We start from the raw sequence: 23,360 nt of genomic DNA on the forward strand, positions 1-23,360 counted from the left end.
AGCGTTACCTCTGGATCTTGGGTCCATGAAATGTGAAGAGTTTACACAAGTATTAGCATCGTAGCTCTTATTGCAGGACTTTAACTGTGGGAAATCACCTCACAATTCCATAAGTTTATTTAAAAAATAATAACATTTAACCTTTACTTAATTAGGCATGTCAGTTAAGAACAAATTCTTATTTACAATTACAGCCTACTCCAGCCAAACCCAGACGATGCTGGGCCAATTGTGCGCCGCCCTATGGGACTCCCAATCACAACCTGATGTGATATAGCCTGCATTCGAACCAGGGCCTGTAGTGACACCTCTTGCATAGAGATGCAGTGCCTTAGACCGCTGTGCCACTCGGGAGCCCTGTACATTGCAATTTGAATGTTCAATAGGCATTATAGGCTGAATTGTGAGGTGATTTCCCACAGTTAAAGTGCCGCAATAAGAGCTGCGATTGTAATATTTGTGTAAGCGCTTTAGAATTGTAATCTGTGGGTGTCAATAACTAGGCTGGTACCCCTTGTCATGAACTCAAGATCCATAAGGCTGTACCCCATGTCATGAACCCCAGATCCATAAGGCTGTACATTGAAGGTATGTTGCAGTCCTGAAGAGTAACACCCACAGCGCAATTTCAACAGATTTTTGGGGGGGCATCAAATTATCAAATTATTGTCTTTTTTTAAATGTATATAACAATATTCCAACCTTGTTTCGAATTATCTCGTCCAATTGTAGCATGATTCCATTTGTATCCGTTTGCATCAGTTTCAATGGGTAACTTTTATATTGAAAACCGAACCACCGATTCTAGTATTGTTGCTCAGGCAAATGTTGTTCACGACACACGCAATAAAGAGATAGGAGGGAGACTGTGTGAGAGGTGAAAGCGAAGCAGGGAGATTGATTTTCCCTTTTGTACTTTAACTATTTGCACTTCATTACAACACTGTGTAGACATAATATGACATTTGAAATGTTTGTATTGTTGATTTCACTTGTGTTTATTATCTATTTCACTTGCTTTGGCAATGTAAAAATATGTTTCCCATGCCAATAAAGCCCCTTAAATTTAATTTAAATTGGTGAATGATCGACAAGAGAGAGCAGGGGCACATTCATTATGGAAACCGTGTAACGTTTAAGAACTTAATGGAAGCAAACGGAGCAAAATTTGAGTTAATATTGGATAAATACAGGTAGGTCCCTCCACGTTTTGTTCAGTTTGCTTCCGTTTATTAAATGTTTTGCAACTAGGCCCCTGGCAGAGAGATGAGATAACTTTGATTACAAGAGAGTTATGAGGTCATTTCTTTATTGCCTGAAGATGGAAGCCATGTGGAAAAGTGTTCATATGGATATTTACTTTGGTCGAAAGGACGGTTAAAATAAAAAACACAATAACTAGCCAACTCACTTCCTCGTTACATTATGAGACTCACCGCAGCGAATGCACTCTTTCTTTCTCAATCTCGTGCGCACACACACACACGTTAACTCCGCCTGACCCTCACAGCCACTCAGCTGTAATCGTCAGTCCTGGTGCCGTGCCAACAGTAACAACACAGCATTTTCCACTCACAAGAGTCAATCACAGATCGAACAATGAGCCAGATGTTTCACCGGATGGTGTGTGGTCAGTAGTTGCGGTCAGTGGTTGCGGTCAGTAGTTGTGTGGTCGGTGGTTGTGTGGTCGGTAGTTGCGGTCAGTCCTTGCGGTCAGTAGTTGCGGTTGGTAGTTGTGTGTTTGCAGTCAGTAGTTGTGTGGTCAGTAGTTGCGGTCAGTAGTTGTGTAGTCGGTAGTTGTGTGGTCAGTAGTTGTGCAGTCAGTAGTTGTGGTCAGTAGTTGTGTGATTGTGGTCAGTAGTTGTGTGATCAGTAGTTGTGTGGTCAGTAGTTGCGGTCAGTAATTGTGGACAGTAGTTGTGTGATTGTGGTCAGTGGTTCTGTGATCAGTAGTTGAGGTCAGTAGTTGTGGTCAGTAGCTGTGTGATTGTGGTCAGTGGTTGTGTGATCAGTAGTTTAGGTCAGTAGTTGTGGTCAGTAGTTGTGTAGTCAGTAGTTGTGTGGTCAGTAGTTGTGCGGTCAGTAGTTGAGGTCAGTAGTTGTGGACAGTAGTTGTGTGATTGTGGTCAGTGGTTGTGTGATCAGTAGTTGTGTGGTCAGTAGTTGTGTGGTCGGTAGTTGTGGTCGGTAGTTGTGGTCAGTAGTTGTGTGGGCAGTAGTTGTGTGGTCAGTAGTTGTGGTCGGTAGTTGTGGTCGGTAGTTGTGGTTGGTAGTTGTGTGGTCGGTAGTTGTGGTTGGTAGTTGTGTGGTCGGTGGTTGCGGTCAGTGGTTGCAGTCAGTGGTTGTGGGCAGTAGTTGTGTGGTCAGTAGTTGCGGTCGGTAGTTGTGGTCGGTAGTTGTGTGTTTGTGGTTGGTAGTTGTGTGTTTGTGGTCAGTGGTTGTGTGATCAGTAGTTGTGTGGTCAGTAGTTGTGCGGTCAGTAGTTGTGGACAGTGGTTGTGTGGTCAGTAGTTCTGGTCAGTAGTTGTGGTCGGTAAGTGTGGTCGGTAGTTGCATAGTCAGTAGTTGTTTAGCCAGCGGTTGTGTGGTTAGTTGTTGCGCGGTCAGTAGTTGAGGCCAGTAGTTGTGGTCAGTAGTTGCGTTATTGTGGTCGGTAGTTTTTGGTCCGTAGTTGTGGTCCGTAGTTGTGGTCAGTAGTTGTGTGGTCAGTAGTTGCATGGTCAGTAGTTGCAGTCAGTGGTTGTGTGGTCAGTAGTTGCTGTCAGTCGTTGTGGTCAGTTGTTGTGCTCGGTAATTGTGGCCGGCAGTTGTTTGGTCAGTAGTTGTGTGGTCAGTTGTTGTGGTCAGTAGTTGAGTGGTTGTGTGATTGTGGTCAGTAGTTGTGTGGTCACTAGATGTTTGGTCAGTAGTTGAGTGGTTGTAGTCAGTAGGTGTGGTCGGTAGGTGTGATCAGTAGGTGTGGTCTGTGGGTGTTTTCAGTAGGTGTGGTCAGTAGGTGTGGGCAGTTGGTGTGCTCGGTAATTGTGGCCGGCAGTTGTTTGGTCGGTAGTTGTGTGGTTAGTAGTTGATGTCAGTAGTTGTGGTCGGTAGTTTTGTAGTCGGCAGGTGTGGTCAGTAGGTGTGATCAGTGGTTGTGTGATTGTGGTCAATGGTTGTATGATCGGTGGTTGTGCGGTCAGTAGTTGTGGTCAGTAGTTGTGGTCGGTAGCTGCGTGGTTGCGGTCGGTAGTTGTATGTTTGCGGTCGGTAGTTGTGTGTTTGCGGCCAGTAGTTGCTCGGTCAGTAGTTGTGTGGTCAGTAGATGTGTGTTTGTCAGCGGTAGTTGTGTGTTTGCGGTCTGTAGTCAGTAGTTATGTGGTTGGTAGTTGCGTAGTCAGTAGTTGTGAGGCCAGCAGTCACTTTACTTTTGGTCAGGTAGTGTACCATGGACAAAGACTGACACTTGTGTCGTTGAATGTTGATCCCGACTCCCGAGTATTCTGTTTTTCATGAAAACCTTTTCTTCTAATGACAGAAGACGTGTTCGTTTCCGTTGCCGTTTCAACACCAGGGCTGCCGTGTCAACGCCAGGGGTGTTTTCATCTCGTTCATCTCCCCGTACTTCCCCTGAATGAATAGATAGACAGCTGAGTGGAGGGCCACACTAATGGATTTGGGGCCCCGGGTACCTACATCCAGGGTGGTTTCCGTTTCTCTTCCTTGTATTCCAGGTCCTTAGTTTCTCCTTCTACCCTGAAAAGACGACAGACTTCTTCAGATCTACAACAAGATCAGGGCTGAACGCCCTGACACCACTCTCACGGTATGTTCACAGAGTGTAGAAAAAATGAAAGCGAAGATGAATAAATAACATCTATAACCAATACACAACCTATGTAAATACAATGTAAATGCCATTTTGGCACTTAATGGCACTCAAATATTCATATATATATATATAAACGCTAAATCTTTTGGTCAGACAGACTGCATCCCGTAGAACTTGTTTGTGTTGGTTGTGATAGGAACAGATCCAGTAGAATCTGATTGTGTTGGTTGTGATTGGACCAGATCCAGTAGAATCTGTTTATGTTGGTTGTGATTGGACGTAATTGACCGAATTTCCTTCTGCTTCCAGAGTCGGGGGATTCCTTAAAGCTGATGATCGACTCTCAGAAAGGCAGCAACACAAAGACAGGATAGGAGCAGACTAAAGGTAACTGCAATACACACCTGTAAACTACTGTTACAAACACACACCTGTAAACTACTGTTACAAACAAACACCAGGAAACTACTGTTACAAACACACACCTGTAAATTACTGATACAAACACACACCTGTGAATTACTGATACAAACACACACCTGTGAATTACTGATACAAACACACACCTGTGAATTACTGATACAAACACACACCTGGAAACTACTGTTACCAACACACATCTATAAACTACTATTACAAACACACACCTGTTAACTACTGTTACAAACACACACCTGGAAACTACTGTTACCAACACACATCTATAAACTACTATTACAAACACACACCTGTTAACTACTGTTACAAACACACACCTGTTACAAACACACCTGTTAACTACTGTTACAAACACACACCAATAAACTACTGTTACAAACACACACCTGTTACAAACACACCTGTTAACTACTGTTACAAACACACCTGTTAACTACTGTTACAAACACACACTGTCACGTCCTGACCAGCAGATGGAGCTGTTGTTGTAGTTTTGGGGTCAGGACGTGGCAGTCTTGTGTGTGTGATTGTTCTGTGTTGGTCTTGTGACTCCTGATCAGGAACAGCTGGGGATCGTTGTTCCTGATTGGGAGTCATATATGTAGGAGTATGTTTGTCACTTGGTTTTGTGGGTAGTTGTTTTTGCTCTGCGTGTTGTGTGCCTGCAAAACTGTTCCTGTCTTATATATTGTTTGAAAATTGTTAAGTGGATGCTCTACTCCTTTATTTTAATTAAAGATGAGTATTCACATACCTGCTGCGCCTTGGTCCATTTTTACAGAAGACAGCCGTTACAGAACTACCCACCACCAAAGGACCAAGCAGCAGAAGAGGAGGAAGCCACAGGAGAGAAAAAGGGAACAATGGACATGGGAGGACGTCCTGGACGGCAAGGGAGCCTACACCTGGGAAGAGATCCTGGCCGGAAGGGATCGCCTCCCATGGGAACAGGTGGAGGCACTCAGGAGAGTGGAGGCAGCTGGACAGAGGAACCATCGGGAAAGTTACGCTGGAACACGGTTGGCTAGGAAACCCGAGAGGCAGCCCCAAGATTTTTTTTGGGGGGGGCACACGGGTAGCTTGGCCAGGCCAGGGAAGAGCCGTAAGCCAGCTACCCGTGACTACAGGGAGGTGCGTACGAGGTGGAGGGCGCCATGTTACGCTGAGGTGCGCACCATCTCGCCTATACGGACGCACAGCCCAGTGCGCCCAGTACCAGCGCCCCGCAGGTGCCAGGGCAAGGGGAGCATCGAGCCGGAAGGGGTGATGCCAACCCTGCACTCAAGACCGCCAGTGCGCCCTTTCGGTCCGGTGTTTCCCGCTAGACACACTAGCATGGAGGTGCGTGTCTCCAGGCTGGTACGTCCAATACCTGCCCCACGCATCAGGAGTCAACAGTCGTCATCAGAGCTGCCCGCCAGTCAACAGTCACCAGAGCTGCCCGCCAGTCAACAGTCACCAGAGCTGCCCGCCAGTCAACAGTCGTCAGAGCTGCCCGCCAGTCAACAGTCGTCGGAGCTGCCCGCCAGTCAACAGTCGTCGGAGCTGCCCGCCAGTCAACAGTCGTCGGAGCTGCCCGCCAGTCAACAGTCGTCGGAGCTGCCCGCCAGTCAACAGTCGTCGGAGCTGCCCGCCAGTCAACAGTCGTCGGAGCTGCCCGCCAGTCAACAGTCGTCGGAGCTGCCCGGACTGCGCTGAACTGCGCGGAGCTGGCCGGACTGCGCTGAACTGCCGGAGTGGCCGGACTGCGCTGAACTGCCGGAGTGGCCGGACTGCGCTGAACTGCCGGAGTGGCCGGACTGCGCTGAACTGCCGGAGTGGCCGGACTGCCCTGAACTGCCGGAGTGGCCGGACTGCCCTGAACTGCCGGAGTGGCCGGACTGCCCTGAACTGCCGGAGTGGCCGGACTGCCCTGTTCTGCCGGAGTGGCCGGACTGCCCGGTTCTGCCAGAGGTGCCCGCCTGCCCTGATCTGCCAGGGTGCCCGGCCTGTCAGGATCAGCCCGAGTGGTCCTCCTGCCCTCCGGTCCAGCCCGAGTGGTCCTCCTGCCCTCCGGTCCAGCCCGAGTGGTCCTCCTGCCCTCCGGTCCAGCCCGAGTGGTCCTCCTGCCCTCCGGCCCAGCCCGAGTGGCCCGCATGCCTTCCGGCCCAGCCCGAGTGGCCCGCATGCCTTCCGGCCCAGCCCGAGTGGCCCGCATGCCTTCCGGCCCAGCCCGAGTGGCCCGCATGCCTTCCGGCCCAGCCCGAGTGGCCCGCATGCCTTCCGGCCCAGCCCGAGTGGCCCGCATGCCTTCCGGCCCAGCCCGAGTGGCCCGCATGCTTTCCGGCCCAGCCCGAGGGGCCCTCCTGCTCTCCGGCCCAGCCCGAGGGGCCCTCCTGCTCCCCGGCCCAGCCCGAGGGGCCCTCCTGCTCCCCGGCCCAGCCCGAGGGGCCCTCCTGCCCCCCGGCCCAGCCCGAGGGGCCCTCCTGTCCCCCGGCCCAGCCCGAGGGGCCCTCCTGTCCTCCGGCCCGGCTCGAGGGGTCCGTATGCCTGGCGCAGCTATCGGCTCCACCGAAGTGGGCGACGCCGAGGGTGGAGCAGGGTCCACGTCCTGCACCGGAGCCACCTCCAGGATAGGTGGGTTGGGGAGGGAGGGTGTAGCACAGTGCCGTCGTTGACGGCAGCCACCCTCCCATCCCTCCCTTATTGTTTAGGGGTTATTGTTTATGGGTTTTGTTGGGGATTTTGTTTGTTGGTGTTTTTTCGTTGTTAGGTGCATTCCGGGGTCTGCACCTTGAGGGGGGGGGGGTACTGTCACGTCCTGACCAACAGATGGAGCTGTTGTTGTAGTTTTGGGGTCAGGACGTGGCAGTCTTGTGTGTGTGATTGTTCTGTGTTGGTCTTGTGACTCCTGATCAGGAACAGCTGGGGATCGTTGTTCCTGATTGGGAGTCATATATGTAGGAGTATGTTTGTCACTTGGTTTTGTGGGTAGTTGTTTTTGCACTGCGTGTTGTGTGCCTGCAAAACTGTTCCTGTCTTATATATTGTTTGAAAATTGTTAAGTGGATGCTCTACTCCTTTATTTTAATTAAAGATGAGTATTCACATACCTGCTGCGCCTTGGTCCATTTTTACAGAAGACAGCCGTTACACACACCAATAAACTACTGTTACAAACACACACCTGTAAACTACTGTTACAAACACGCACCTATAAAGTCCTGCCTCAAACACACACCTGTTAACTACTGTTCCAAACACACACGTTACAAACACACACCTTTAAACTACTCTCACAAACACACACCTGTCAAATACTGTTACAAACACTATAAACACCTGTTGCAAACACACACCTGTAAATACTGTTACAAACATAAACCTGTTACAAACTATTGTTACAAACTGCATGAGGAGATAGATACTGTGTTCCCCAACAAGGTAACCCCCACACCATGAGATTAATTTTGAGAAAAGTAAGCTAACTAGGTATATCTAACTAGCTAGGTATAACTAACTAGCTAGCTACTAGTACTAGCTATGTGATGATGGCTCCGGAGAGTATGGCTGCCGTTTTATGGGCTCTTAACCAACCGTGCTATTTCACGTTGTTTTGTAACTTATAATGTCGCTGCTACCGTCTCTTATGACCGAAAAGAGCCTCTGGACATCAGGATTACTCACCTTGAACTGGATGAATAATTTTTCTTTAATAAGTTGGACGAGAGGGATTTACTTACTCCAGACACTTGAACAGACCCTCATCCCCATCATTCGTAGGAGACAAATACGGAGGTATCGCGAAAGGAGATCGGGGTGCCTTGTGAGGATTCGGCGACGAGTGGCTAATTTGCCTTTGCCATCGGTATGATTTGCAAATGTATAATTGCCGGATATTAAAGTGGACAAACTACAAGCATGTATATCCTACCAATAGGACATTCAAAACTGTAATGTCTTATGTTTAACCGAGTTGTGGCTGAACGATGACAATAACATACAGCTGGTGGGTTATACACTGTATTGACAGGATAGAACAGGAGCCTCTGGTAAGACAAGGCGTAGTGGTCTATGTATATTTGTAAACAACAGCTGGTGCATGATATCTAAGGAAGTCTTGAGGTTTTCCTCGCCTGAGGTAGAGTATCTCATGATAAGCTGTAGACCACACTATTTACCAAGAGAGTTTTCATCTATATTCTTCGTAGCTGTCTATTTACTAGCACAAACCGATGCTGGCACACTAAGACTGCACTCAATGAGCTGTATACTGCCATAAGCAAACAGGAAAACGCTCATCCAGAGGCGGCGCTCCTAGTGGCTGGGGACTTTAATGCAGGAAAACTTACAGCAGGAAGCACCAGTGAATCGGTCAATAGAAAAGTTGTCGGATGAAGCAAATGCCAAGCTACAGGACTGTTTTGCTAGCACAGACTGGAATATGTTCCGGGATTCTTCCGATGGCATTAGGAGGACACCACATCAGTCACTGGCTTCATCAATCAGTGCATCGATGACGTCGTCCCCACAGTGACCGTAAGTACATAACCCAACCAGAAAACATGGATTACAGTCAGCATCCGCACTGAGCTAAAGGCTAGAGTTGACGCTTTCAGGGAGTGGGACTCTAACCCGGAAGATAATTGGAAATCCCGCTATGCCCTCCGAGGAACCATCAAACAGGCAAAGCATCAATACAGGACTAAGATCAAATCGTACTACACCATCTCTGACGCTCGTCGGATGTGGCAGGGCTTGCAAACCATTAAAGACTACAAGGGGATGCACAGCTGAGAGCTGCCCAGTGACACAAGCCTACCAGACGAGCTAAACTACTTCTATGCTCGCGTCGAGGCAAATAACACTGAAACATGCATGAGAGCACCAGCTGTTCCACAAGACTGTGTGATCACGCTCTCCACAGCCGATGTGAGTAAGACCTTCACAAGGCCGCTGGGCCAAACAGATTACTAGAACGTGTACTACGAGCTGACCAACTGGCAAGTGTCTTCACTGACATTTTCAACCTCTCCCTGTCCTAGTCTGTAATACCAACATGTTTAAGCAGACCACCATAGTCCCTGTGCCCAAGAACACTAAGGTAACCTCCCTAAACGACTACTGACCCATAGCACTCACGTCTGTTGCCATGAAGTGCTTTGAAAGGCTGGTCATGGCTCACATCAACACCATCATCCCAGAAACCCTAGACCCACTCCAATTCGCATACCGCCCCAACAGATCAACAGATGATGCAAATTCCATTGCACTCCACACCGTCCTTTCCCACCTGGACAAAAGGAACACCTACGTGAGAGTGCTATTCATTGACTACAGCTCAGGGTTCAACACCATAGCGCCCTCAAATCAATAAGCTAAGGACCCTGGGACGAAACACCTCCCTCTGCAACTGGATCCTGGACTTGCTGACGAGCCACCCCCTGGTGGTAAGGGTAGGTAACAACACATGCGCCATGCTGATCCTTAACACTTGGGCCCCTCAGGGGTGCGTGCTCAGTCCCCTCCTGTACTCCCTGTTCACTCAAGGCTGCATGGCCAGGCATGACTTCAACACCATCATTACATTTGCTGATGACACAACAGTGGTAGGCCTGATCAACGACGAGACAGCCTAAAGGGAGGAGGTCAGAGACATGGCCGTGTGGTGCCAGGACAACAACCTCTCCCTCAACGTGATCAAGACAAAGGAGATGTTTGTGGACTACAGGAAAAAGAGGACCGATCACGCCCCCATTCTTATCGCCGGTGTCACGTCCTGACCAGTAAAGGGGTTATTTGTTATTATAGTTTGGTCAGGACGTGGCAGGGGGTATTTGTTTTATATGGTTTTGAGTGTGTGTTTATGTAGAGGGGCGTTTTATTTATGTTTCCAGGGTTTTTGGTTTAGTTCTATGTTGTACTTTTCTATGTCTGTTTCTAGGGTGTTTATTTCTATGTTTAGTATTTGGGATTGGGGCCTTCAATTGGAGGCAGCTGGTTATTGTTGCCTCTGATTGAAGGTCCTATAATTAGGAGTTTGTTTGTTTTGGGGATTGTGGGAGATTGTTCTTTGTACTGCTGTGTGAGCCTACAAGGCTGTTTGTCGTCCGTTCATCGTTTTCTTGTTTTGTTTCGTGTTAAATAAAATGAGCATTCACATACCCGCTGCGCCTTGGTCCATCCATTACGACGACCGTGACACCCGGCGCTGCAGTGGAGCAGTTTGAGAGCTTCAAACTCCTTGGTGTCCACATCATCAACAAACTAACATGGTCCAAGCACACCAAGACAGTCGTGAAGGGGGCACGACAAAACCTATTCCCCCTCAGGACACTGAAAAGATTTGGCATGGGTCCTCAGATCCTCAAAAGGTTCTACAGCTGCACCATCGAGAGCATCCTGACTGGTTGCATCACTGCCTTTTATGGCAACTGCTCAGCCTCTGACCGCAAGGCAGTACAGAGGGTAGTGCAAATGGCCCAGTACATCACTGGGGCCAAGCTTCCTGCCATCCAGGACCTCTATACCAGGCGGTGTCAGAGGAAGGCCCTAAAAATTGTCAAAGACTCCAGCCACCCTAGTCATAGACTGTTCTCTCTGCTACTGCATGGCAAGCGGTACCGGAGCGCCAAGTCTAGGTCCAAGAGGCTTCTAAACAGCTTCTAACCCTAAGCCATAAGACTCCTGAACATCTAGTCAAATGGCTACCCAGACAATTTGCTGTGCCCCCCTCCCCTCTTTACACCACTGCGGTCATCTATGTATAGTTACTTTAATAACTCTATCTACATGTACATACCACCTCAAATATCCGGTGCCCCCGCACATTGACTCTGTATTGGTAACCCCCGGTATATAGTCTCACTATTGTTATTTCACTGCTGCTATTTAATTACTTGTTACTTTTATCTCTTATTCTTATCTGTATTTTTTTAAACTGAATTGTTGGTTAGGGGTTCGTAAGTAAGCATTTCACTGTAAGCTCTACCCCTGTTGAATTTGATTTGATTTGATTTCCGTTAGGGAACGCCTACTCTGTGAGGTTAATGTGTGTATTGACTCAATTCGCCCTTGCACTCATCCTAAACAATGCCATTTTTTTGTAACTTTGGCTAAAGTCGAAAACAGATTCTAGTTTGGGAAACAGAAAACCGACTGAGATTGGTGTTTCATTAATGAGAATCTTGCTCCGTCTTCTCCCACTGACGGCCACTGGACTTCCTCTCATCACCATATTTGGTATTTGAAATACTAACCGGATGCTTCAGATTTATTCATCCGGTGAAACATCTGGCTCGTTGTTCTATCTGTGATTTACTGTTGTGTTATGGAAAATGCTGTGTTGTTACTGTTGGTACGGCACCAGGACTGACGATTACAGCTGAGTGGCTGTGAGGGTCAGGCGGAGTTAACGTGTGTGTGCGCGCACGAGATTGAGAAAGAAAGAGTGCATTCGCTGCAGTGAGTCTCGTAATGTAACGAGGAAGTGAGTTGGCTTGTTATTGTGTTTTTGATTTTAACCGTCCTTTCGACCAAAGTAAATATCCAGATAAACACTTTTCCACATCCAGATTTCAAATGTCATATTATGTCTACACACAGTGGTGTAATGATGTGCAAATAGTTAAAGAACAAAAGGGAGAATAAGTATCCCTGCTTCGCATTGACCTCTCACACAGTGTCCCTCCTATCTCCTTATTGCGTGTTTGTCGTGAACAACATTTGCCTGAGCAACAATAGTAGAATCGGTGGTTCGGTTTTCAAAATAAAAGTTACCAATTGAAACTTGATGCAAACGGATACAAATGGAATCATGCTACATTTGGACGAGATAATTCGAAAACAAGGTTGGAATAATGTTATATAAATTCAACAAAATATAATAATTAGTTAATTTGACACCTAATAAAATCTGATAAAATTGCACTGTGGATGTTAGTCTTCAGGACTGCAACATACCTTGAATGTACAACCTTATGGATCTGGGGTTCATGACATGGGGTACCAGCCTTATGGATCTGGGGTTCATGACGTGGGGTACCAACCTTATGGATCTTGGGTTCATGACATGGGGTACAGCCTTATGGATCTTGGGTTCATGACATGGGGTACCAGCCTTATGGATCTTGGGTTCATGACATGGGGTACCAGCCTTATGGATCTGGGGTTCATGACATGGGGTACCAGCCTTATGGATCTTGGGTTCATGACATGGGGTACCAGCCTTATGGATCTGGGGTTCATGACATGGGGTACCAGCCTTATGGATCTTGGGATCATGATGTGGGGTACCAGCCTAGTCATTGACACCCACGGATTACAATTCTAAAGAGCTTACACAAATATTAGCATCGTAGCTCTTATTGCGGGACTTTACCTGTGGGAAATCACCTCATAATTCAGCCTATAGTGCCTATTGAACATTCATATTGCAATGTACAGGGCTCCCGAGTGGCGCAGCGGTCTAAGGCACTGCATCTCAGTGCAAGAGGCGTCACTAAAGTCCCTGATTCGAATGCAGGCTGTATCACATCTGGACGTGATTGGGAGTCCCATAGGGCGGCGCACAAGTGGCCCAGCATCTTCCGGGGTAGGCCGTCATTGTAAATAAGAATTTGTTCTTAACTGACTTGCCTAGTTAAATAAAGGTTAAATGTTATTATTTTTTAAATAAACTTATGGAATTGTGAGGTGATTTCCAACAGTTAAAGTCCTGCAATAAGAGCTATAACGCTATTATTTGTGTAAACTCTTCAGATTTCATGGACCCAAGATCCAGAGGTAAAGCTGTACAGTAAAATAGAAGTATGTCCCAAAGCAATTATAATGCAGTCACAATTACACTATTTCTATCCGTTTGCATCAGTTACAGTATGGGACTCTTATTTTGAAGTCAAACCGCAAATTCCATTGTTGCTCATCATTATTCTAGCTAGCATCACACAGGTGCTTTTCCGACCTGATACAATAATCACTTGTAACCTGCACGGTCTCAAACAGAGTACGGAGAAGAGCAACGGTCGATAGTTGAGATCGGCCTCGTCACAGAAGAACCACACTAGAACCGGACAGAAAAAAACAACTGAAAACCTGTCAGACCATTGGAGAAGTGAACTCAAACGAGCCTGAGAGAAAACGGAACCTTTGTTTTCAGAAGCAGCAGGGAGCCGAACCGGAGGAAAGATGATGAGTTTTCTGCCATACTTCTCCGCTGAGACATGGACCCTCCTGGCCCTCCTCATCACCCTAATAGTAGTGTAAGGACTTACATCAAATCAAATGTTATTTGTCACATTTATCGTAGTTAACCGGTTTAGACAAACAGTGAAATGCTTAGTTAGGGGTCCTTTTCCAACAATGCAAGATAAGATATATATTTTGTATACTTCTGTAGAACATATTACTAGTTAATGTGTGTGTACAGGTACGGGTACTGGCCCTATGGTGTTTTCACTAAGATGGGTATCCCTGGTCCCAAACCCCTACTTTACTTTGGCACAATGATGGAGTATAAAAAGGTTAGTGCCCATTCAGAATAAACATCTCTCTCATATTTTAAACAATAGTGTTATTTTCCTCCCTGTGTAAAACAATACATTGATAAGGAAAAAGAGGACGAGCCGGTTGTTTGAACAATAGATAAATAAAAGGTAATATGAGACATGATCAGTGTAGACGTTGTGTTGCTTGACCCTGAGGACCATAGAAAAGAACAAACCCTCCTCAACCCTCACCTGTTTCAGTTGTGTTCTCTGTTCAGCTGTAGGACACACCTGGATGACCTCCTAGGGCATGCCCAGGCATGAATCAGCTGTTTCTCCTTTTCTGTCTCTCTCTGCAGGGTTTCACTAACTTTGACACAGAGTGCGTTCAGAAGCATGGGAGAATCTGGGGGTGAGTTCAGTTGGCTGTACCGTACTAAGATGACTCACAACTGTACTATGCTCTTTCCTTACAATTCATCACCTGCTCGAGCTGTCATGTGACCATGAGGAATAGTATTAGTAATGTCAACCAAAACCAGAATAATGTTTTCTATGTAATTTTATAAGAGGTGGTTAATAAATATGTCGGTTTCCAGTGTTGGGTAGGTTACTTTCTAAATGTAATCTGTTACAGTTACTAGTTTTACCTGTCCAACATTACCCCAAACTAAGTAACGTAATCTGATTACATTCAGTTACTAGTTTTACCTGTCCAACATTACCCCAAACTCAGTAACGTAATCTGATTACATTCAGTTACTAGTTTTACCTGTCCAACATTACCCCAAGCTCAGTAACGTAATCTGATCACATTCAGTTACTAGTTTTACCTGTCCAACATTACCCCAAGCTCAGTAACGTAATCTGATTACATTCAGTTACTAGTTTTACCAGTCCAACATTACCCCAAACTAAGTAATGTAATCTGATTACATTCAGTTACTAGTTTTACCTGTCCAACATTACCCCAAACTAAGTAACGTAATCTGATTACATTCAGTTACTAGTTTTACCTGTCCAACATTACCCCAAGCTCAGTAACGTAATCTTGATTACATTCAGTTACTAGTTTTACCTGTCCAACATTACCCCAAACTAAGTAACGTAATCTGATTACATTCAGTTACTAGTTTTACCTGTCCAACATTACCCCAAGCTCAGTAACGTAATCTGATTACATTCAGTTACTAGTTTTACCTGTCCAACATTACCCCAAACTAAGTAACGTAATCTGATTACATTCAGTTACTAGTTTTACCTGTCCAACATTACCCCAAACTAAGTAACGTAATCTGATTACATTCAGTTACTAGTTTTACCTGTCCAACATTACCCCAAGCTCAGTAACGTAATCTGATTACATTCAGTTACTAGTTTTACCTGTCCAACATTACCCCAAGCTCAGTAACGTAATCTGATTACATTCAGTTACTAGTTTTACCTGTCCAACATTACCCCAAACTAAGTAACGTAATCTGATTACATTCAGTTACTAGTTTTACCTGTCCAACATTACCCCCAAACTAAGTAACGTAATCTGATTACCATTCAGTTACTTTTAGATTACTTTCCCTTTAAGAGGCAATACATTTACTTCCTGGGTTGGTTATGTAGGCTTCTTCTAACATATCGCTTTCTACTGTTAGGTTCTAAATGAACCCAGTAAAACTCACGGATGATTAATAAAGCTTAAATCAAGTTTATTCGCCCATTAGGGTCAATACAGCTGCATCAGACAAAATACATATTCACACAAACACTGATATTTAACCCTTTCTCCTATGCTGAGTCTCCTCCTACACATCTGAACAGCCAATACAGAACCTTAGTGATTCCTGTTCTTCCTCACTTCATCTGACTTGACCTCTGCCCCAAAGTGCTCACTCCTCCCCAACTCACGGCTGTTATGTTGTCTTGTACCAGACGGTGTCTATCCTCCTCTCATAGGATCCATGACAATAACATATCCTGACATAATGTAAACATGATACATTCCCCTCTCTCCCTCAGTGACAGGAATAAGTATATTTCATGATTTCATAAGTCAAGAAATCAGAACCTAACACTACTATATATAATAATAGGATTAAACAAACTTAAACTTGTGGCTCTTTTCAATGCTGATTTGAATGTCATTGAGAAAACAGAAGTGTCAAAGATATTTTTTCACAAACATCTTTTCTGAATTTAAAGTAATCCTCAAAGTAATAGTTTAAAAAAAATCTAGTTTAAAAAAAATATCTGTAATCTGATTACAATATTTTTTTGCTGGTAATGTAACAGATTACAGTTACCGTTTAAAAAAAGATCCCTTACATGTAATCCGTTACTCCCCAACCATGTGTGTTTCTCCTCTGTGAAGGATCTATGATGGGAGGCAGCCTGTTCTGTGTACCATGTAGGTGTATATATAGTGGTTAAAGCCAGGTATGTTTCTCCTCTGTGAAGGATCTATGATGGGAGGCAGCCTGTTCTGTGTACCATGTAGGTGAATATATAGTGGTTAAAGCCAGGTGTGTTTCTCCTCTGTTAAGGATCTATGATGCCTCTGTGAAGGATCTATGATGGGAGGCAGCCTGTTTTGTGTATCATGGACAAAAGCATGATCAAGACCATCCTGATTAAAGAGTGCTACAACATCTTCCCCAACCGCAGAGTAAGACACACACACACACACACACACACACACACACACACACACACACACACACACACACACACACACACACACACACACACACACACACACACACACACACACACATTCCCCTAATAATAATCTGAATAATAATAATCCTAACATTATTACTGATATTATTAATACATTATTTGTGGCATTCATTATTCATTCATTTTAAAGTAGTGTGACTATTATGTAAATACTTTGATCAATATGAAATCATATCATTGTTATAACTGTCCTCCATGTTTTAGAACTTACGTCTGAACGGTGAGATGTTTGATCATTAATACAACTGTCCTCCATGTTTTAGGACTTCCGTCTGAATGGTGAGCTGTTTGATAATTAATACAACTGTCCTCCATGTTTTAGAACTTCTGTCTGAATGGTGAGCTGTATGATCATTAATACAACTGTCCTCCATGTTTTAGAACTTCTGTCTGAATGGTGAGCTGTTTGATCATTAATACAACTGTCCTCCATGTTTTAGGACTTCCATCTGAACGGTGAGATGTTTGATGCGCTGTCCGTCGCCGAGGACGATACATGGAGACGGATTGGCAGTGTCCTCTCACCTTCCTTTACCTCTGGACGACTAAAAGAGGTAGAACCATCCCTCCATCTCTCCCTTTCTATGTTTTATCAACTTCTTATAAATGCTTTATAACTTGTTATAAACTATTTACTAACTCATTATAGCTTGTTATAAACTATTTACTAATTCATTATATCTTGTTAGAAACTCTTTATAAACTCATTATAGCTTGATATAAACTCTTTATAAACTCATTATAGCTTGTTATAAACTCTTTCTAAACTCTTTATAGCTTGTTATAAACTCCTTATAAACTCATTATAGCTTGTTATAAACTGTTTACTAACTCGTTTTAGCTTGTTAGAAACTCTTTACTATAGTTTACCGCCATCTGAATGGTTATGGGTCTGAATAAATAACTGTTATAGACTACCACCATCTGAATGGTTATGGGTCTGAATTAATAACTGCTATAGTCTACCACCATCTGAATGGTTATGGGTCTGAATAAATAACTGCTATAGCTTACCACCATTGTGCGTTCACTCTTTCAAACTACCCGTGATTTCTATTGGCTGCTCTATTTAGCATTCAGCAAACAAGAGCTTGCATCCCTCTTCGATTAGTCTATTTGTATAGGAAATGCAACAACAACAACAATGTCCAGCAAGCTATTCTAGTCTAGATTTTCCTGAATGGGAATCCAAGAGCTAAGGAGCATAATTTACTGGTGTCTCTTAGTTATTTATCCCAGGAAAAGGGAGTGGTTTTGTGCGGTAACTCTCGGCCATTCAACCCTAATATTATTGGGACCCAAATATCTACATTCATATTTGAATCTGTTTGTGATGGTTGTGATTGGACGAGATCCATTAGAATCTGTTTGTTTTGGTTGTGGTTGGACCAGATCAATTCGAATCTGTTTGTGTTGGTTATGATTGGACGAGATCCAGCAGAATATGTTTGTGTTGGTTGTGATTGGACCAGATCCAGTAGAATCTGTTCTTGTTGGTTGTGATTGGATGAGATCCAGTAGAATCTGTTTGTGTTGGTTGTGATTGCACGTATTTGACCTAATTTCATTCACAGAGTCGGGTGGATTTCTTACAACTGATGATCGACTCTCAGAAAGGCAACGACACAAAGACAGGAGAGGAGCAGACTAAAGGTACCTGCCAAACAAACACCTGGAAACTACTGTTACAAACACACACCTGTAAACTACTGTTACAAACACACACCTGTAAACTACTATCACCAATACACACCTGTAAACTACCGATACAAACACACACCTGTAAACTACTGTTACAAACACACACCTGTAAACTACTGTTACCAACACACACCTGTAAACTACCGATACAAACACACACCTTAAACTACTATTACCAATAAACGCCTGTAAACTACTGTTACACACACCTGTAAACTACTGTTACAAACACACACCACTTACCAACACACACCTGTAAACTACTGTAACAAACACACACCTGTAAACTACTGTTACAAACACACACCTGTAAACTACTGTCACCAATACACACCTGTAAACTACTGTTACAAACACACACCTGTAAACTACTGTTACAAACACACACCTATAAACTACTGTTACAAACACACACCTATAAACTACTATCACCAATACACACCTGTAAACTACTGATACACACACCTATAAACTACTGTTACAAACACACACCTATAAACTACTGTTACCAGCACACACCGGTAAACTACTATCACCAATACACACCTGTAAACTACTGATACACACACCTGTAAACTACTGTTACAAACACACACCAGTTACCAACACACACCTGTAAAATACTGTAACAAACACACACCTATAAACTACTGCTACAAACACACACCTGTAAACTACTGTTACAAACACACACCTGTTAACTACTGTTACAAACACACACCTGTAAACTACTGTTACAAACACACACCTGTAAAATACTGTTACAAACACACACCTATAAACTACTGTTACCAACACACACCTGTAAACTACTGTTACAAACACACACCTGTACAAACACACACTTGTTACAAACACACACTTGTTAACTACTATTACAAACACACACTTGTAACAAACACACACCTGTAAACTTCTCACAAACACACACTTGTTACAAACACACACCTGTTACAAACACACACCTGTAAACTTCTATTACAAACACACACCTGTAAACTTCTGTCACAAACATACACTTGTTACAAACACACACCTGTTACAAACACACACCTGTAAACTTCTATTACAAACACACACCTGTAAACTGCTGTTACAAATGCACACCTGTTACAAACACACAGCTGTTACAAACTCTTCTCTTGGACTCTCTCTCTCTCTCTCTCTCTCTCTCTCTTTCTCACTCTCTCTCACTCTTTCTCTCTCTCTCTCTCTCTTTCCACAGGACTGACTGATCATGAGATCTTGTCTCAGGCCATGATCTTCATCTTCGCCGGCTACGAGACCAGCAGCAGTACTATGAGTTTCCTGGCCTATAACTTGGCAACCAACCCCCATGTCATGACCAAACTGCAGGAGGAGATAGATACTGTGTTCCCCAACAAGGTAACCCCCACACCATGACTAAACTGCAGGAGGAGATAGATACTGTGTTCCCCAACAAGGTAACCCCCATGTCATGACCAAACTGCAGGAGGAGATAGATACTGTGTTCCCCAACAAGGTAAACCCCACACCATGACCAAACTGCAGGAGGAGAAAGATACTGTGTTCCCCAACAAGGTAACCCCACACCATGACTAAACTGCAGGAGGAGATAGATACTGTGTTCCCCAACAAGGTAACCCCCACACCATGACTAAACTGCAGGAGGAGATAAATACTGTGTTCACCAACAAGGTAACCCCCACAACATGACCAAACTGCAGGAGGAGATAGATACTGTGTTCCCCCAACAAGGTAACCCCCACACCATGACCAAACTGCAGGAGGAGATAGATACTGTGTTCCCCAACAAGGTAACCCCACACCATGACCAAACTGCAGGAGGAGATAGATACTGTGTTCCCCAACAAGGTAACCCCCACACCATGACCAAACTGCAGGAGGAGATAGATACTGTGTTCCCCAACAAGGTAACCCCCACACCATGACCAAACTGCAGGAGGAGATAGATACTGTGTTCCCCAACAAGGTAACCCCCACACCATGACCAAACTGCAGGAGGAGATCGTACTGCCAAATTCTCTAAAACAACGTTGGAAGTGGCATATGGTAGAGAAATGAACATTAAATTAGCTCTGGTTGACATTCCTGCAGTCAGCATGCCAATTGCTGATTGTGGCATTGCAATATGTGTTGTGTAACAAAACTGCACATTTTAGAGTGGCCTTTGATTGTCCCCAGCACAAGGTGCACCTGTGTAATGATCATGCTGTTTAATCAGCTTCTTGATATGTCACACCTGTCAGGTGGATGGATTATCTTGACAAAGGATAAAATGCTCACTAACAGGGATGGAAACATTTGTGGACAAAATTTGAGAGTAATTGGCTTTTTGTGCGTATGGAACATTTCTGGGATCTTTTATTTCAGCTCCTGAAACATTTTTGTTCAAAAGCCTCCTCATCTATCTATTGATCGATCGATCGATTGATCGGCTACTGAATATTCAGTCCTTATCCTAACCCTGCTATAGGCTACTGAATATTCAGTCCTTACCCTGCTTTAGGCTACTGAATATTCAGTCCTTATCCTAACCCTGCTATAGGCTACTGAATACTCAGTCCTAACCCTGCTATAGGCTACTGAATACTCAGTCCTGACCCTGCTATAGGCTACTGAATATTCAGGCTGGGATTCAATAGGCTACTTAATATGATAATTAGACTGCATTCACAATGAATGTTCAGTTCAATCATAAATTACCTTTAAAATGGCACATAGCTGACAAAGTGCTGGGATTGAATCCTGGTCTTAGTCTCATGCTTGGTTTGAGTAGGCACTCAGAAACCCATTTCCACCAGATAAAAGAAAGATAGTAATACTATGGATGCATTAGGGGTACATGTCTTGTTAAAGTTAGACACCAGGAGGTATTAAATCCATGGCATGATGTCATGTCTGGATCCTGCACACTACTGGCTGGTGGCTGGAATTCTCCTAGAATGTAGAACTCTAGCTGGTGTTCTCTAGAACTGTACTCTAATTCTGTTCCTCTGGGTGTTCTGCTGTCCAGTCATTCCAAAATAGAATCTTTACTGTCTGTTGAAATGATCCCTGCAGCTGCTTTGCTTTAACTTTAATCATCACAAACCAATAAAAATCATCACACTAATGAACAAGGTCGTCTGTGTATTTATTAACGTTCATAAAACAAAACTTAAGACACCAAACACAAACGAATATACATGAGAACAATCAGTATAGATTGATTTGTGTCATTTATCAAGACATACTGTATTTGTATTTTCATTCAGCTAGGCCTAAATGTAGTGTTACAACTTGGTCACCCACACACGTTTCTTTTCAGATCCCAATACCACCCTTGTGTAGCCGTTGGATGTAAATACACAGCCCTGGTAGCTCGCCAGGTCCCATTACAAACTATTAACCCACTTTCCACATTTTCCAGCTCTTGTACTTTCTGCATTTATAAACACAGTGCAGAGAATCTCTGGTCGCGAAGTTCACCTCCTTCACATAGAGCAAAGTTCACCTTCATATTCCAATACAAAACAAACAGTGATCAGCTCAAATTAAAAACATTTCTCGTTCTGACCCAGAACCAACGCCATATGTCACGTACATGTCTTCAGGTTCCTGGAACCGAGTATTAGCCCTCTCCCTTCCAAGGGCATAGTCTGTTTAGTACCTTTTTAGGAAAGAAAAAAATAAGAAAAACATTTTGAATCAGAAGATAATATTGCAGCTTATAATCAGTTGGAATACCAGGTTCACATCTTACGTCATACTTTTTTGCCATCTAGTTTAATATATTTTTAATGTAATCTATGGCATTATTTAGGATCCTTAAGACATAAGCTTCTACTATACTAAATAAAACAAATGATTAGAATAACAGTGTGGTTTCACATAAAACTATTTTGGAAATAGTGTGCCTTTAAAACGGAAGCAAACAGAACAAAACGTGGAGGGACATACCTGAATTTATCCCAATAGAAACTCTCATTTTTGAACTGTGTTCTTCCATTTAGTTCTTAAACGTTAAACGGTTTCCGTAATGAATATGCCCCTGCTCTCTCTGTGAATCATTCACCATCCCTCCCTGCTTTGCTTTCACCTCTCACACAGTCTCCCTCCTATCTCCTTATTGTGTGTGTGTTGTGAACAACATTTGCCTGATCATCAATAGTTGAATAAGCTGTTCGGGTTCAAAATAAAAGTTACCCATTGAAACTGATGCAAACGGATATAAATTGTGGAATCATGCCACAATTGGACAACATAATCAGTCTCTCCAGGTTTCCGAGATCGCATAATTCAATGCAAAATCAACCAATCAGTGCATATTATGTGAGAGCTCGCAATTTTGACCAAACCCGCACTTTTAGTGCATAAAAGGGTCCAATCATAAGCAGCTTCGTAATTGTGACCAATTGCTGCACTGTTACCGTGGAAAATGGCCCAATTTATTTTGTATTATGTATTCTGCTTAAAATCGTCCTAAAACTGAACACATATGACTTTTTATTGCTTTATATGAAATTACCGTGAAAAGAAACATCAGAAAATGTATCTCAGAATTTCAGAAAAGCTCTGCAAAATCAACCATTTTTGGCCACAAAAATCACATATAAATACTGCGAAATCCTGGAGGGACTGTATAATGATAAACATGTTTGGAATATGTTATATAAATTCATAAAAAATACAATATTTAGTTAATTTGACACCACAAAACATATGTTAAAATTGCACTGTAGATGTATAGTCTTCAGGACTGCAACATACCTTCAATGTACAGCCTTATGGATCTTGGGTTCATGACACGGGGTACAGCCTTATGGATCTGGGGATCATGACGTGGGGTACAGCCTTATGGATCTTGGGTTCATGACATGGGGTACCAACCTACTCATTGACACCCACGGATTACAATTATGAGTTCACACAAATATTAGCATCGTAGCTCTTTTTGCGGGACTTTAACTGTGGGAAATCACCTCACAATTCAGCCTATAGTGCCTATTGAACATTCATATTGCAATGTACAGGGCTCCCGAGTGGCACAGCGGTCTAAGGCACTGCATCTCAGTGCAAGAGGCGTCACTAAAGTCCCTGTTTCGAATGCAGGCTGTATCACATCCGGCCATGATTGGGAGTCCCATAGGGCGGTGCACAGTTGGCCCAGCGTCGTCGGGTTTGGCCGGGGTAGGCTGTCATTTTAAATAAGATTTTGCCTAGTTAAATAA

At 44.0% G+C, this 23,360-nt stretch overlaps 2 protein-coding genes across 4 annotated transcripts; both read left to right on the forward strand.

Annotated features, from left to right (window-relative positions):
- Positions 1 to 11,539: 11,539 nt before the first annotated feature.
- Positions 11,540 to 17,003, forward strand: LOC123739202 (cytochrome P450 3A27-like). Of its 2 annotated transcripts, none has more exons than XM_045713671.2 (7): positions 11,540 to 11,714; positions 13,229 to 13,485; positions 13,653 to 13,746; positions 14,070 to 14,122; positions 16,270 to 16,369; positions 16,707 to 16,722; positions 16,884 to 17,003. In XM_045713671.2, exons 2-7 carry the CDS (start codon positions 13,412 to 13,414, stop codon positions 16,901 to 16,903), a joined length of 357 nt encoding a protein of 118 aa, XP_045569627.2. In that variant the 5' UTR covers positions 11,540 to 11,714; positions 13,229 to 13,411; the 3' UTR covers positions 16,904 to 17,003. The 2 variants fall into 2 exon arrangements, with proteins under 2 accessions (XP_045569627.2, XP_082823942.1); XM_082967816.1 differs by having other exon boundaries at positions 16,707 to 16,781; positions 16,884 to 16,986.
- Positions 17,004 to 17,770: 767 nt separating this feature from the next.
- On the forward strand, positions 17,771 to 20,152 carry LOC145862917 (cytochrome P450 3A27-like). 2 transcript variants are annotated; one of them, XM_082967817.1, is made up of 3 exons: positions 17,771 to 18,096; positions 19,370 to 19,943; positions 20,002 to 20,152. In XM_082967817.1, exons 1-2 carry the CDS (start codon positions 18,042 to 18,044, stop codon positions 19,546 to 19,548), a joined length of 234 nt encoding a protein of 77 aa, XP_082823943.1. In that variant the 5' UTR covers positions 17,771 to 18,041; the 3' UTR covers positions 19,549 to 19,943; positions 20,002 to 20,152. The 2 variants fall into 2 exon arrangements, with proteins under 2 accessions (XP_082823943.1, XP_082823944.1); XM_082967818.1 differs by lacking the exon at positions 20,002 to 20,152 and having other exon boundaries at positions 19,370 to 19,824; positions 19,885 to 19,949.
- Positions 20,153 to 23,360: the final 3,208 nt, after the last annotated feature.

Source organism: Salmo salar, chromosome 02, assembly GCF_965601325.2.
Source record: "Salmo salar chromosome 02, fSalSal1, whole genome shotgun sequence".
Lineage (NCBI taxonomy): Eukaryota > Metazoa > Chordata > Actinopteri > Salmoniformes > Salmonidae > Salmo > Salmo salar.